At 32.7% G+C, this 17,216-nt stretch overlaps 1 protein-coding gene across 1 annotated transcript in view; it reads left to right on the top strand.

The window, feature by feature from the left end:
* Positions 1-464, top strand: part of LOC149560438 (HECT-like ubiquitin-conjugating enzyme (E2)-binding protein) — a 148,318-nt gene extending 147,854 nt beyond the window's left edge. The window contains exon 5 of the mRNA XM_089824682.1: positions 13-464. Within this exon, the coding sequence (XP_089680808.1) occupies positions 13-172 (160 nt within the window). The 3' untranslated portion in view covers positions 173-464. The remainder of the gene's footprint in view (positions 1-12) is intronic.
* The last annotated feature ends 16,752 nt before the right edge of the window (positions 465-17,216 follow it).

Raw genomic sequence — 17,216 nt, 5'->3', positions numbered from 1 at the left:
TTACTGGGGCAGGGCTATTAATGAATGGGCTCTCCAAAAGCATGCTGAGGACATTTTTATGCTAGAAGAAGAGATAAAAGCGTTGACAGAAGCCCTAATGGAAGCAAGGTTGAAACTGCCAGCATCATGTAGCTCATTAGAGGGCTTCTATTTATCTTTTTTGGAGAAATAATAACAAGAACAAGAGAATTATGTTAATGACAATACCTTAAAAAGTTGATATCCAAGCCAAAACTCCCAAAGTTGGGGCCCTAGGATTGCTTGTTGCTAGCAAGCAAATAAAAGAGAATGTAAACATGCTGCCATGTATGCAAACACATCTTGTTATGCTGAGAGGCAAGACTAGAATGAGAGGAAGGGCGGGGGTGGAATGTAATGATGCAAGTTTGTTGACAAAAGCTATTAAATCAGTGACATACAAAAATATTAAATAATAAAATATCAAGACTTGTAACTCCATAAAATATGCAGGCCTGTTTGTCTATACATGTATGCATATATATAAAGTTCAACAATTAGGAAAAAAGAAAAGAATTTATTAAAATTGTTATGTAATTTCAATTATTTATTTTGTAATAAATAATTTTAAAATAATGTATTTCCAAGCCCCTTTTCCCAATAAACCAAGTTAATAATTTTATTTTAAAGTTAAAGAAAACAACAAACAATAAACCAAGTTAATTAAAACTTTCTTAAAACTGAAGTTTAGCCAAATTTCTTGGATAAAAAGCAAGATATGCAAAGCATGAAAATATTAGTTAGAATATTTGAAATTTCTAAATTTATATAGAATTTTGGAAACTATAACATGATTTCTAAGTAGCTTAGAGTATTCTAAAGTTTAATATATAAAAGTCTACAAGTTCAAATATTAATTTCTTTTTGTAATTTCAAATAAACTATTATTTGACGAATCTTGATTAATAATAAATTATTAATTAAAAATTAATATAATTTATATGAACATTTTTTTATACGAAGTTGGAGTGTTTCTTTAGAGATTTTCTTTGAGTTTGGGGTTGACCATCATGGCTTTCAAAGAGTGGCTTGGGAGTTCTATTGCCTTCCCAAGGAATTTGGAGGTCTTGGCATCTTGTCTACCTAGAAGCAAAGATTGGCTTTACGTGTCAAGTGGACATTTGTGCCTTAATTGGTAATAATGCTTTGGATGTTTCTTCTTCACCATTGTATGTCATCAGGCTTCCCTATTAATATGCTTGCCTAGAAGGGGCTTAGCTTTCAAACCCTTCTTGTTATAAAGGAGCCAATGCAGATCTAGAGTACTTTTGTCACTAAAAGATTTTGGAGAGCTTGAGAAGTTCTCATGCTTTGGCTTCATTGGGTTAGTGATGGCTTTCATGATGGGCTTTCTATGGACCAACAGAATTTGTGGTGATCACTACTTATCTATGTTTGACATTTTCCTCTTGCCAAAACTCAACAAGTTAGTGCTCTTCGTTTTCATAAATGTAACATTCAGACGCTCAAGGAGTTGTCCTCAAGAGCCACCATGAATCTTCGCTCTTGTGAGGATTTACAAATTTAGTTTCGTCTATCTCGCCTAGATCGACAAACTTTTGACTTGCTGGATTCTGCTTTGCCTTGTCACTTAATTCACAAGTTGGGCGTTGCTTATGTTAAGCTATGGTGGAAGGATTGGAAATGGTATTCTTGTTCTCTTTCCAATAATAAACCCAAGTTGGGTTATTACTGGTTGGTTCCTCGCTTGTGGTCGATATTCTCAACCATCATTGACATTTATAGTCTTCTCAAAAAACATGATGTCTTCGGTTCCTTTCTGTGTGGTCTACTACCATAAAACCTAAAATTGCTCGTTTTGCTTGGTGTACGCTCTACCAAGACCTTTCCTTGGGCTCGAGGCTCAAACATTGGGGATTCCTAATCCCATATGCCCTTTTTGTGGTCAACTTGAAACTTTTTTTGCATATTTTCTTGTCTTGTCAGAGAGCTCAACACTTCTAGAGTTGGATTCACGACTTTTTCAGGCCTTCTAGACCAAAGCCTTGTCTTGGCATATGGTTTTGTTGGGAGATTCTCCCAGGCTCCCCCATAAGTTTTCCCAAGTTTGGCATGCTTTTAGGAAGAAGATTATTTTTCTCTATGGAAAGATAGAAATATTGTTCTTTTCACTCACAACTTTCTAGACATTACTGATTCAATGTACAATAAAGCATGCATTTGTAATAATGTTCTTATAAAGATTCAAGTACAAGCCAACAACATGGCTCTTGAGGTGGCCCACTGTCAGGAGCTTTTACAACATTGGGGTAACGCTCCATGTATGTTGTTCAAAGTGCCATCAGTGTCTCCTACTGATCGCACTCTACGTTGTGGACATTGTTGCTGTATATGAGAAATATGTTAGCAAGAAATACTAATCTATTAAGAGAACAAAGCATTAACTAGCATAAAAATCATAACATATATGAGAGACAAAGTGAAACCCTCAAATGAGAATATGAGCCATAGAATGGCTCTCCCAATGAGGATGGTCACTTGATTTAGGAATGAGTCTATTATATGGATGTGGGATGTATGCTCAAGATACTCAAACTATGCTTCAATGGAGATGGAAAATGGCAAATTGGTAGCTTTGTGAGCTCTCAATTTGGCATTATAAGGGTATGGTTGATGGCTTTTGGTTCTCAAACTAGCATTATAACTTTGGCTTAAAGGTTATGATGAAATGGCTTGGGAGGGGATTCAATTTATAGGCTAAGGGCTTGAGGGATGGAGGGTTAAGATGCAAGGAGAGATGAAAGCTTAAGGAGGGCTAGGATGCACTCAAAGGGGAGCACATGGATTGTGCTTGGAGGCAAGGGGATGGATGAGTCAACAAAGGAGGCTCAAGGGATAATATCTTCATAAAGACCCTTCATAATGGCTTGTAAGAGCAATGAATGAGCTTGTAAGAGTCTTTATAGCCTTTGTAAGAGCATTGAAGGCTTAATGGTTGGGATATTTTGGAGGGAGTTGAGATTGTTGACTTTGCTTGGCTTAGGAAAGTCTCAAGCTTACTTAGGGAATGTGACAAGGTTATGGGGGGGATTAGAGGTGATTTAGGATTAGACTAAGCTTGTTAGAGATATGCAAGTGAATGGCATTCAATGAGGGTGGGTGAGTTAGTGGCTAAGCTTGGTTAGTATGCGTGGATGGGGTGGATTAGGCAAAATGGAGGGTTAGGGATAAGTTAGGGGCTTTTAGATTTGAGGGATTTATTTATCATATAGATTTATTTAATAAATGGGGATTTTGGAATTAGATAGAAGAATAGGATTAATTGATAAATAATAGGTTATTTGATTTATCAATTAGGACTATAGATGATTAATTAAATTAATCAGCTAGGGGATGGCAAAGGATTAATTAAATAAGAATTTAATTAATGATGCCTTTAGAGATAACTAAATAGGATTACCAAAGCGGTGTGATCAAATTTAGGTGTCTACAGTTGCGACCATAGTGTTAGCATGAATACTGATGATGTTACTATGGGGGAGTATCCTAGCATTGCTGGAGCTTTAGAGAGATTATTAGCATGATTCTATGTTGCATTCATGACAATGTTTGTCATTAATGTCAATGTATTGGTAATTCTGTGAAGATAACAGAGTAGCAGACAAAGATTGAGGTCACGCGATTCATGGACTAAAGATGAGGCTATGCGCAATTAAGGACATGTTCTACAGAGTGTTAGGGTGTTGTGGTTAAGAGCATCTATAGAAATATGAAGACAATTGACAGTTATTGGAGATTTATTGAACACAGTGTACATACAGAGTTCCTATGAAGCAATTTTTGGTAATTGGATTATATCTCCTAACATAGATAACATCCTGAAGATGTACAGAGGTAGAAGACATCCTGAAGATGGCATGGTTGATCATACCAAGTTAGATTTTGCATGAGTGAAGAGTTTTGAAGACTATGAGCCGACAATATTATGTAATTATGAAAAGATGTAATGTAATGTGTATTGTATTATCTTGATATGTCCTATATTGTAATTGTAAATTGGGAAAGGCTCAAGGCCAACTCAATAATTAGTTTGAGGACTTGGCATAAGCTATGATAAATTTATTAATGTCCAATGAAAGACCAACAAAGGTTTATGGGACTAAGAACTTACAACCATGAAAGCAACCAACATGAGAACCCCAAATAGTGTCCGAGAAAGAACAAGAACAAAAACCAAAAGAAGAAGTGAGCGAGAGCCACCCCAACATGGAGTAGGGATCGAAGCTGAAAGAAAGAAAGAAAGAGAGAGAGGAGAAGAAGAAGAGAAAGAAAAAAAAAAAAAAGAACGACAAAAGTGTTGCCATCTAGGAAATGTCTATAGCCTTTACGACCTACTTCGATCTTGACTCCCAACCTGGAGGGAAAGTGTCTTGAATCATAGCCTTGAGGTTTCTGATCACTGCCCATTTACCCTCTTGTCTAGCAGCCACAACAAGAGCCGAAGCCTCCTTAAGTTCTGCCACCTGCAATCTGGTGAGATCCTCTTGATGAGAGAGAAAAGTTTCCTCTTTTCCCTAAGAGCCCGTAGGCGATCAACAAGTGAAAGGAACAAGATAAAGAGGGTATTGTCATGCCCATCTCAGGCACAATCAAGTGAGATGTCAGTGATATCTAGTTGGTCTTTAAGGAAGGAGTAGCTTGTTGCAAGAGGCTTGGGGCAAGGAAGAGGTATAAAGGAAAGATTATTTCTTGGATGTAAGTGTGATGTGTATGTGATATTGTGGCCGTTATAAGTGATGTGTGTGTGTGTGTGTGTGTGTGTGTGAATATGCATAGATATGTATATACATGTATGTATGTATATATATAAACATAATGCGAGTGAGAAAACTTGGATGTGAGATCAAGTGAACTTGATATTGAGAATATTGAGATCACAGAAGTGTTTGGTGCAATAGAAACATAGTGAGCGAGTGAAGTGATTGTATTTGGTAGAGAGCACTAGTGAACAGTTGATCATTTGGATTCAAAGTCTCCTAACAGAGATTGATATGTATTGAATGTGATTCATTGACTCCTGGTAGTGTCCATCCTCTTACAAGGAACTTTTATATTAGTACATCATTTTGTGGGCACCATTCCCACTAGGGTTTTCCCTCTAGTCAAGGATTTCCCTAGTTAATAATTTTGGTGTTATTGTGTATGGTCGACTTCTTGTGGTTATTGCACTTGTTGATTACACATTTTAGATTTGATAAGGTTGATAAGAGTTGTTTTAGTTGGATAATTGATTCAAACCCCAACCCCCACCCCATTTATCTTGGTGGACTTTACTTTCTAAAACACAACTTTTTCACTCCTTGTTTTTCAGATTTGAGATCCTAGGCCCCTCATTGGTCCTTTGCTAGAGATCAGGATGGATGGCAGCACCGTTGCACCTCTCCTTGGTGTGGCTCTCACTGGTTCCTGTTGCTCCCATTACTTTTGCCTCTGGGTGGCCCTTTGCTGCTAATGACAAGTCATTTCGTCACTTGACACCAACCATTTTGTCTCCCATGAGGGACAAGGAAGAAAAATAAAAAGAAGATGATGACTAGTCTATTCTAGACCCTTTGCGAAACTTTGCTAGTGTACGAGGTTTTGAGGGTCGCTCAAACCCACCTCCCTCGGCTAGCATTGCTTTTGCAACTTGAGGTGGCCATTATTGATTTTTTAATGAATAGTTTTAATTTTTGATGCTACGACTTTGTGGACTCTCGTGAGGTGATCCTATATCCCTCGACCTTTTTTTGTAGATATGCACTTTTATATTCATATTTAATAGAAATGGACTATTCATAAAAAATAATCTCCTAACAAATATATATTCAAGATTTTATATAGAAAAGATTCGAGAGATATAATCCATTAGATGTCTATCATTTGTGGAATTGTGTTTAGATGGGGGTACTTGAGAATGATATCTCTTGATATCTTTTACATGCATGTTTCAAAGGTAGAGAGCATTGGTAATTGCAAATTTATTCTGATAAGTTAGAAAATATTACGTTCGTAATACATTGTCAAACCTACCTTGTAAGAATTCACTATCTAAAGAGCTTGTATTATATCATGTAAAACTTAGGACTTGCATTATGTTTGTACTAGTGGTGAGCCACATAAATATCTTAATGAACAAAGAACATGTGAAAACAAGGCTTTTAGCCTAGATCATCATAGTGATATCGAATTGTGTTACCACTATACATTGCAAAATTCTATGACTTGTACACTACATTGAAAAGTTTATTTTACAATGTTCCAAATGGATACTTCCTCAAAGTTTAGGACATTTTAAATGTTGGAAGAATTTTTGATAATTTGATTACTTTGTGGGATCCATCTTTTAAGAATTGAATGGCATACTTCATTCCAAATGCATAAGTAACAGAAAATTGATTGAGTTGCATGCTTGCTTGGTTGAGGTGATCGAATTGTTCGAGTTGAGTAAGCTATTTGATTACCTGATTGAGTTGGTTGGATATATGCATAAGCTGCCTTGTCTATTTCAGCTACCAAGTGAATTGCCATTTCATCTGTCAGGTCACCATAGAATATTTTTAGAACCAATTATGTGGCAGCTAGTTTATTTTTTACTGAAATAAATACAAAATAGATACAAATAATTTCTAATTCTTATACTCAACCAATAATAGATAAAAGTGAAAACAAAAAATTATAATAGATAATTCTATAACATCTTTTGAAAAAAATTCGTACATATCAATTTAAAAAAGAATGTACAATAGAAACCATCACAACTATTTAAAATTTGTACTATAGAAACCATCACAACTATTTATATGTCAATTTGGACTGCTATGAAATTACCTCTTAAAAATTATAAAATGGCAGCATTTATTATTATTATTATTATTATAGAGCGCTTACCTTGTTATTATTACATATTTTAAGCAAATTAGAATCTTAAAAATATTACCTATGATACTGATTATCCACATGCTGTCATGCCCTACTAATGTATTAATTTAAAATTACATTTTCCTGTTTCACCACTCGAATAAATTGTATTTATCTTCCACTAAACGACAATCGAGGCATTTTCAAGTTACGTTGTTATCATAGACAATTTGTTGCTATATAGTCAAGCTAAAATCAAAGATTATAAGGTGTTTTCAAATTGGATTTGTTTTAAGTGCTGAAATATTAATTTTTAAAAGTTGATTAAGTAGAAGCTCATTAATATTGTTTTCGAAATTGACTTTTCATATTTTATAATGATTATAGTTTTAAAAGTTAAATATAAGTTCATTAATAATGTTTTTTTGAAATTGACTTTACATATTTTATATAGATTTTTTAGTTTTAAATTATCTTAATAATAATTATGAGTGTGATTTAAAACATTAAGTGATTATGTTGAAGAAAATTTTAGATATATCTATATTATTATATTAAATTTTAAAAATATTTTATTGCAATATATAAAAATCAATAATTATTTACAATTTTTTTTGATTTTTTGGTTTTAATCATTTTTCTCATTCATACACATACAAAATTCAATTGAAATATTTGTATTATTTGACATCAATGTTTTTACAATGATATTTTTAAGTTATTGTGGTAGATTATTTTCTTAGCAGGTGAAGTTACTATGCACATCATTTTTTCCAATATTTTTTGTCTTTTCCAACGCTTGGAAATCTTTAAAGAAAGATCTAAAATGCTGATCCTTTTAAGCAATGGTGCATAAATGCTTGGAGGGGTTTTTTGCCCCTTTTCTAGTCTTGACAGTTCTTCTGTTCATGACTGACATGTGGGGTGGGAAACTGACTCAAATGGCTAGATGGGTGGCTACTTCCCTCATCTTAGCTTGGTATCTCATGGTTGTTTGTTGCTACAGTGGCATGGAAAGACTTTTGGAGACGAACTTGCCTTTTTTTGCTTGGTTTGGCCTTGGCCCAACTTGGAGCAAGGGTGGGTTGCAGTTGTTCGGTGATGCAGACTCTTCCTTGTTTTGTTCCCACTCCTCACATGAGGTGAGCATGGTGATATTTCAAATGGTGTCAAGGTTGTTGCCTCTTAATTCCCCTATGTGGTTCCTCTAGACCCAAATAGGGATGAGTAAGGAATGGTCACAGTGGGTTTTGTACATTTGGATGACCCTTTTCTTTCACAATTCCTATGGAGGTGGATGAGTCCCCTATTGAGGTGGTGACTCTATTGTGAAGCTTGAGGCAATCATCTCTCCTTTTGAGGTGGATTTTTTAGGTGCAAGCCCTTGGGCTTTAGTTATTGGAGATTTTTTGAGCTCTCTGCAATGAGAAGGTTGATGGTTGGTTATTGCATGGCTTCTTCACGGGGTTGTTGGTTTGGCTTGTTGTTCCTATTAAGGTGGACCCCTTTGTTGTTGAGGTGTGAAGGGAGATTGCAGTTGGTGCTACGAATGACAACCAAGTTATTATTGTGTACAAGAAGATCTTTGTCAGGCTTGCCACCTCCAAAGGTTTTTTTTGAGCTTTCTTTTGTGGGCAACTACTAGTGTGCTATTGGTTTCCTCAGTTTTGACTATAATGATAGTATCTTTTCATTTCTTTCCTCCCTGTGACTAGGTGATTGCTAGAAGTTTTAAAGGGTTCACTTTGGTCCCTCATTTTTGTTTTTGGTTAAAGCTTGCAACTTTTGTGGGGGCTTGTCCCAAGATGATCTTTGAGAATGTTGACCATGTTTGGTGGCTTAGTTGCTTCTAAACATTTGTTTTTGATAAAGGTAGATTTGAGTATTGTTTTGTCTAGTCTCATGGCACTAGTAGCTGTTAATGTGTTGTTAATAAGCCATTAATGAGCTATTAATGCATTGAATAACCATGTCTAGTGCACTCTCTGATTATTCCACGTGCCAACACCCTCTTTCTTCTTTTTAACTCAAAAATATTTTGAAGTATAAAAATAATTCAAACAATTAATGTTCAATCTCCCATGAAAATTCTTGCAATACATCAAAAGAATTAATTTTTTATTTGAAGAAAACAATTTATTACACACATTGCCTTGTCTGAAAAAAAATCACTCTTCTAGAAATATACAAATAACTTTGAAATTATTTCTTGTACATTTCCACAAATTAATATAAAAGACTTTATCTAGTTCTAAACAATATTGTTTTTTGATCAGTAAATGACCAAAGCCTTTATATTATATTGATAAAATAAAATAAATTACAAGTATCTCCAATCAAACAGGCATTGGTAGGAAAGAATGAAGAAGAAAATGTCACGTCCTCCATTTTGACACTCTCCTCTAAAAGAAAGATTAAACAAGCAGATGATAATAAATAAATAGACAATAATAGATAAATATAAAGATTTAAATTAAACAAATAGATTTGATACAAAATGATATAATAAGATTATGATGTAAGTAATAGTAATTTAATTATTAATAATAATGAATCAATTGTAAAAAAAACTATTATGACTATTAGATTTAATTACTAATATTGTTATAATATTATAATATTAATGTGATAATATATATCATTATCTAAAATTAAATCAATAACTTAAAAGCAAGTTATATTGATATAATAAAGAATAAATAATCAAATTTATTAACCTACCTACTCAACACTTAGCCGACTACTCAGAACTTGACTCAAATGATCTTTTGAGGCTATCCACGTGAAACTAGTGGAAAATGGAAGAGTATTCAAAATTAACCTGTATCAACGATTCAAACTACAATCGACAAACAATAACAAGTCGTGTATGAAGTAAGGGATGGGTTTACGGTCATCACACCTTATCACATAATACAAAGAAATGATATCGATGGAAGAAGAAGGGAAGATATCAAGAAGGATGGAATTAGCAGATAAGGAGGCACATGAAGGATACAAGGAAAACATATGACAAAGAAAATACTAACCTAGAGATCAAACATGGGATGAGATGTACTTGCATAGTTAGAGGAGGAAGGATATTGTCTTAGTGAAGGCAACAATCCATATATAAAGAAGTATAGAAAATATGTCAGAAGAGGGAAGATAAAATTATAGTTTGCAAGAGATTATATGGAGCTCTCCATCAATAGTCAATCAAAATTCAATGTTAGTAATACTGTCATTATCTATTCATAAGAAATAAGACCAAAGGGAGTCTATAGGTAAACCCAATATCAAAGGAGAGCCATTATCAAATCTATGTTGGTCGTTTGATAGATGAATATATTATTGTGGTGTGATGTTTATCTGAATCCATTTTGTGGAGGTTATTAATTACATGGTATAAACAAATAATATTAAATGATAAAGGAATGACATTCAAAGGATAATAAAAAAAATCAATATTGATTTGGTAAATTGATGGCCTATCACATCCACAATCACTTCATGTTGGAAATATTTGGGTTTGGACTAAAACAACAAATATCTAATTTATTTGTTCACTCAATAATAGGAATCTCATGAATTAATCAGAATCAATGTTCACTCAATAATAGGAATCTCATGAATTAATCAGAATCAAAAGCAATGACTCTACAATTGCTGATAATGATGAGGGACTCATTTAATCATTTAAATGGATATTTCTTATACTAAAGTCATTCAAATAAGGGATAGAGGAATATTTTTATATGCATTAGTTATTAGTAAACTACTCCACCTTTCCTTGGCACTAAGGATGTAGTGCATGTACTTACAGGGATAGTAGAACTAACATGAACAATAAAAACATCATTTCTAAATTAAACTTTATATCAAAATATTTGATTTAATCCAACTCGGTGTTCCCAAGGAAGATAAGGACATTGCTATTTAATACAAAGGAACAAGTATTTAGAAATTGAAATAGAAGAACAAGTCCCAAAATTCTATAAGATAGGATAGGGGACATTATAGAAAACCTCCAGTTTAACTTAGGACTGAGGTCCTATACAAAGTACATACTTAAAAGAGGCATAACGCAGTTTCAGATCTTTTTGAAAGGCATCCCTTTTCATCACTCTATGCTTAGTTTCATGATGAAAATGATCATTTATATTTGAAATTATATGCATTTTCCCTTATCACACTTTGGGTCTTAAGAAGGCATTCCTTCCTTTACATCTTGATTATATATTGAGGGAAGTTATTACAAGTGAAATGGTACTCTGTTGATTGTCACATGAAGTGTCTCACTCCATCAATAACGAATTAGGTATTGATATAAAGTTCCTTCTCGTCTCCTTGCATTTTCAGAAAACTCCATGCTCACATGAAACATTAGCCCTCAATTACTATTAAATATACTATAATCTAAGCATCTTACTCCTTTTTTTAACTTTGTCTCTTAAGAGGTATTGTTAGAATTTTCATCTGAATCTCTGTTGTATTTGTTCAAATATTTAATGACAACATTATTTAAAATATTGAATGATACGAAAAAAGAGACGAAAGAAATACAAAATGGACAATCGGGGGGAAAATAAATGCTTTAAAAGGGATATTTCAACTATTAAAAAGGGAAGGTTTGAAAGAGAGTTTGATAAGGTCCAAAAAAAAGAAATTACTACAAGAGAATTTCGATATAGATCCCCAAATTTAAACATGGCTTTGAAAGAATCTCACCATAATAATCCATAATTCAATTCATGAAACTAGAAGGTGTATAATTTTGTCCATGATATAAGAATGCTAAGATAATAAGAAATAATATGAAGTAGTAATTCCTCTTTTGATGTGAGAAAATCATCCATGTAGGTATACTTGTTAATGTAAAATTGACCTTAAGTATGCCTTCTATGTTTATGACCTTGTTAAAAGTTTTTGATAACGTCCTGTTCGACTTGTATATTCAACTGAATTAATTTTACCAATCGTCTAAATGTGATAAAAAAAGATTCCAACTCGTTCTATCCTTAATATCAATACAACATTTTTCCTAAATTTTCCAAGGGAGACATTATGATACTCACTGATTCAATGAAAACCTTTGATAATCTTGATTAATTCCTTTCCTATGAATGAAAAATTTCAAGTTCTACCTTAAATGAGAAATGAATTAGAAATAGTTTGAAGATAACATAACATATCTAGATAAGAACCAAATTGAATCATGGCTAGCAAATTTCATTATAATAATAATTCGATAAAATACAGTTTAATCATATTGAAAAGGACAGACAAGATCCTAGAGACCAGAACATTGAGGCCTTCTTGGTTTAATATACAAAAAACCAAGGAACTGGTATTATGTATTACAATACTGAAAAATACATACTCCCTGCTTCGAGATGATATTTAGAGGGAGACATAGAAGAACATACTAACATAGGGGAAAGGAACATAAGACCAAAACCACAAGAAACAACTATGAAAAGGGCGAGAGGCCTAAAAGAAAAGAAACCAAAACCTACACCCTCTTGACAAAATAGAGAACCAGACAAGGCAGACGAGGGACCACTATGAAACCAAAATCCCAATTACGAGACCCCTGAATATATATATAAAAACCACCCAAAAAAAGAAAAGAGTTCAGAACTATTACATATCCTCTTGCTTCCAAAAATTCATGATTAAATTATCCACTTCCTCCAAGTCCGCTACAATGGCGCTTGGTGCAAGAATATACGTCGTTTTCTCCCTAGTAGATTTATAGAGATTCGGGAGGGAGAAATCAAGATTGTTAAGATCATCAAATTCTACCCCTGGTTCAATGTAGGAATCAAAGATGTGTAGATAATGAAGCAACCATGCATTATCTAGGTCCACGACTATACCCCTCCAATGAAGCAAAAAGTTTATGCTTGCCTCCATCTTAGGTCATTCATGGTTGAACTAGTTAATATCTCTTATAAATAAAATGAGGCGCCTAATTACATTTGCTTGCCCCAAACTACCTAGTGAATTTACCATGTATATTTCTCCAAGTGAAATATTTTCTTCCACTTTCTTTTTATATTCTTTTTCCTTTTATTGTTACTACACACATTTTTTTTCTATCCTAACTATTGCTTTCTACTATTTATTATATTAATAGTTTTATACAAACTATATTATTTTAACAATCTAACTATACTTTAAATTAGAAAAACATTTGTTGCTTTCCTCACTTCAAACTTTTAAGAAAGTTTGAATAAATATTAATCCTTCTTAACTTGGACAAGGAAATATCACCGATGTTTTTGAGTAGACATTGGAATGCATCCATTGTTTGAATGTTCAAGATGATATTTTGACCCTAGACTTAACGTGTCAAACTCCACCACCTCGATAAAAAGATACCTTGCACAAATCGAATTTAGTACGGTGCAATGCATTTGTCATTATATGTGGAGCAACCCCATTAACATGACTTAATTAAACATGTGTAAAATGTCAAGTCTATCAATAATATGGGCCCTTCACATTTTAATGAACAATTTGTCATCAAATATGAGTGAATTTGATGACCTTAAAAAAAAAAAATCTTTGAAAATGAAAGGCCACCAAAAGATCATTTCACGTACTATATTTTAATTTACAAGTGTCCACTTTGATTCCCTTGCATAGTTTAAAGAAATAGCCCCCTCTATGGAAAGATGAATTGATTTGACTCTAAGATATTTAAATGATTTGGGTCCTACATTAGAATAAAAGTGTGAACCATTGTAAACCACTTGTTGGAATCTTAGATCACCCATTTAATAGTCCGTTTTCCATTATGGATCACCCATTTAATTGTTCTTTTCCCATTAAGATCAAAAAATGTCACATTTAATAAGACTTGTGCTACATATAGCTTTCCCACATGGTCAATAAAGTACTACCAAATGTATTACACACACCTTACCTCCCAAAAACAATGAAAAATAAAAGTTGCTTCTCAATGGCCCATACCCAATCTACCACATTATAAGGTGTTGAATTTGCGAGTAAGTAAGTTGGCATCCACCATGAGTTCTCTAGATTACTCTCTTAAGCTAAATTTTTAAAAGTGATTGGGGTTGTCATTGGTAGAAAATGGACATGAATTGTCTACATCTAGGTACCCACAAGTTTGTAATTGAATAATTGAAATTATAACAAAACAAAATAAATACCAAATAAAAAGTAGATATAGAAATTAGAATATTATATAATTGTTATAAAGAAGATAAAGACTAGTATATATAGTAGTCTATAATTGCATAACTTTCACTATAGAAAAAGACTAAATATTTGTGGTACATGAAATGTTTCAATTTTTCTATATTAATTAAGTATCATGGTATCTATTCATGTTATTGTTTGGAAGGGAAAGTACAAATAACTCTTAGAATATGGATAGTGATGCATAGATCTTTGTTGTTAAATACATATAGACTTAAATGATATTTGTGAATCTTTTATAAGAGTAAAGGATAAAAATGTACCCTTTTTTTTCCAATAATTTTTTAGTTTATTTTGGATTTCATTGCAAATATAATATTTTTTATTTTTTATTGTAAATATAACTTAAGAAAAATTAACTAGTCATAATGTTATATTCATGCTAAACAGTTTGGAGCCATTTCATTTATAGTTATTTTTATTGTATTGGACCACACAAAAGGCTTTATAGGATATATAAGAGTATGTCATGACCTCCTCCTCCTAATTCTACCATTTTAAATTTTATATAACCATTATCTAACAAATTACATATAAATATTTTAAATTAAAGATAAAATATATTATATGTAAAAGAAGATCTACCATTGGAATCCTACAAAAATGCCTAATAAAACTAATGAAAATTCTAATTCTCCACACATTTCTATGCCTCAAAAGGTTATAGTTGCCTTATGTCATGATGACGAGCTTTTGAGATTGAACTTGATCTAAATCACCTAAACAAACATCATTCTAGACAGACTTCTCTTTAGATGTTCATTTAGATAAATGCCTAGCTACCATTTTCTATTGCATAGGAATAAAGATAAAAGTGACAAGCTCAAAATCACTTGCCAAACCTAAAATCTAGTTGGAAACCAAACCCAATATCTAGGAAGCTTCTTGAAAAATCTTGTAATTCATCAATGATATTAGAATTATAGAGTTTGATTCATACAAAACTCTTCTCTACCCTATATCATCAAAGCTTTTTGGTGCCTTTAGCATTTATTGGGCTTTCATTTCATTATTGGAATGAATGCATACAAGTAGAGAAAATAAAAGGAATTGAGCCTTCACTATCCCATCCAATACCACTAATTCCACTATATCTAGATCACCCTAAAAGAGCCATCAATATTAATTTTTGATCACTTTATTAAAAAGCTAATCCCTAGTTCTAGACCTAATTTGTGAGGGAGAGAAGTCAACATCTCAAAATTCTAACTAGATGTAAATTAAAATTGAAAGAGTCATCCATATTAAATTGGTCCCAATCAATTATTTTAATCATTCTTTTCGTGCAACAATTTGAAATTCTGAATTTGATTGTGTATGCTTTTTTATCATCAATGTTTTAGATCACACTCTGTGATCCATCATCTGGATGGGAGAGCCAATAATCTACCCCTTTTGCATTGATGGTAATGTAGATGAAAACCATCTAAGTACCATGAATACCAAAATATATTTCTTCCTCATCTTCCTTTACTCCCTCATTCATGCTTTTCATGAGATAGGTTGTAAAGAATTTTTCATGTTCTAACCATAACCATAAAGTACATCACCCCCATTGCTCAAAATCAATGTTTCTCATGTATTACTCTCCCCCATGCATAAAGAAGGTTTTTCATGTATAAATCTCCCCCATTGACATAAATGAAAAAGGGTGTCATTATGCGAGATCTCTTGAATTTTAGTTATCTCCAAAATAACCTGAAACATCTCAACTAAGTGTCTAAAGACACTACTGATTACCATCACCAAGAGTCCTTAATGAATCAACTCAAACATAGATAGTTCCCCATAGGAGAAGCATCAAGAATCTAGTCCAAACAAAAGAATAGTGCTCTGATTTCATACTAGACTGATGCAATCTCTGCATCAACTACTCTGAAGAAGGTTATGTCATAAACTCAAGCATTCCTCTCAAATACTCAAACATCTCCTTAGCCAAAGTTTTAATGAATATGTTTTCTATTTGCTCCTTTGTGCTAACATACCCTTATCTAATTTCTTTCTCTTCTCCCTTTTCTCTTAAAAAGTGATACTTAATTGAAATATGTTTTGTGTTTGAATATAATACTAGATTATTTGACAAACTAACCACACTTCTATTATCACGATGTATGATAATAAGCTTAGTAAACTCAATTCTAGTACCCTTCAATATTATCTTCATCCAAATTATCTAATTACAATTGTTTGCTAGAGCTACATATTTTGCCTCTATTGTACTTTGTGAAATGCAATCCTATTTCTTTCTTAGCCAAGAAACCAATATTCCTCCCAAGAAAAATGCTCCACCACTAGTGCTTTTTTGTGTCATCAATATTTCCTACCCAATCAACATTATTATATTCACATAATGTGAGATCAAGTGACTTGTAATATCAAAACCCATAATTTAAAATTCCTTTCAAATATCTAATTTTTTTTTTTACTATTGCAAGATGTCTCTCTTTAGAATCCACTTGAAATCTCGCCACAATCCTAACTATATTAGCTATATTAGGTTTATTATGTGTCAAGTACTGCAATCCTCCAATCATTGATCTGTATTGTGTTTGTGATGCACTAGGTGATTCATCTTTTCTTGATAACTTACATCCTATCACCATAGGTATTCCAATAGGTTCACCATTTTCCAATTGAAATCTTTTTAGTAAGTCCTTAAGATGCTTACTTTGTGAAATAAAAATGCCATCTTTATTCTGAACACTTTGCAATCCCCAAAAATATTTCATCTCACCAATCATAACCACCTTAAATTCATTCTTTATCTCTTCTAAAAATTTCTTTCTAGCATCATCATTGCCTCCAAAAATGATGTCATCCACAAATACTATAATAATTAGCAAGCCATCTTCATTCTTCCTAAATAAAAGTTATAGTTTTCTTTACCTTTCACAAATCCCAAACTGATCAAATGTTTATCCAACCTTGCATACCAAGATTTAGGTGCTTGCTTTAGTCCATATAATGTTTTCTTCAATATGTAAACATCTAATAAACTTTGAAGTTATTGTTAGCTACATATGCTAAAAAAATTCTAATTGCCTCTAATCTAGCAATAGTTGCAAAAGTTTCCTCAAAATCAATTCCTTCTTGCTATGAATAACCTTTGCATACTACCATTGCTT

Source organism: Cupressus sempervirens, chromosome 4 (assembly GCF_028749045.1).
Source record: "Cupressus sempervirens isolate cs-2001-9-10 chromosome 4, ASM2874904v1, whole genome shotgun sequence".
Lineage (NCBI taxonomy): Eukaryota > Viridiplantae > Streptophyta > Pinopsida > Cupressales > Cupressaceae > Cupressus > Cupressus sempervirens.
Note: the sequence above shows the minus strand (reverse complement) of the source record. Positions and strands in the feature narration are given on the sequence as shown.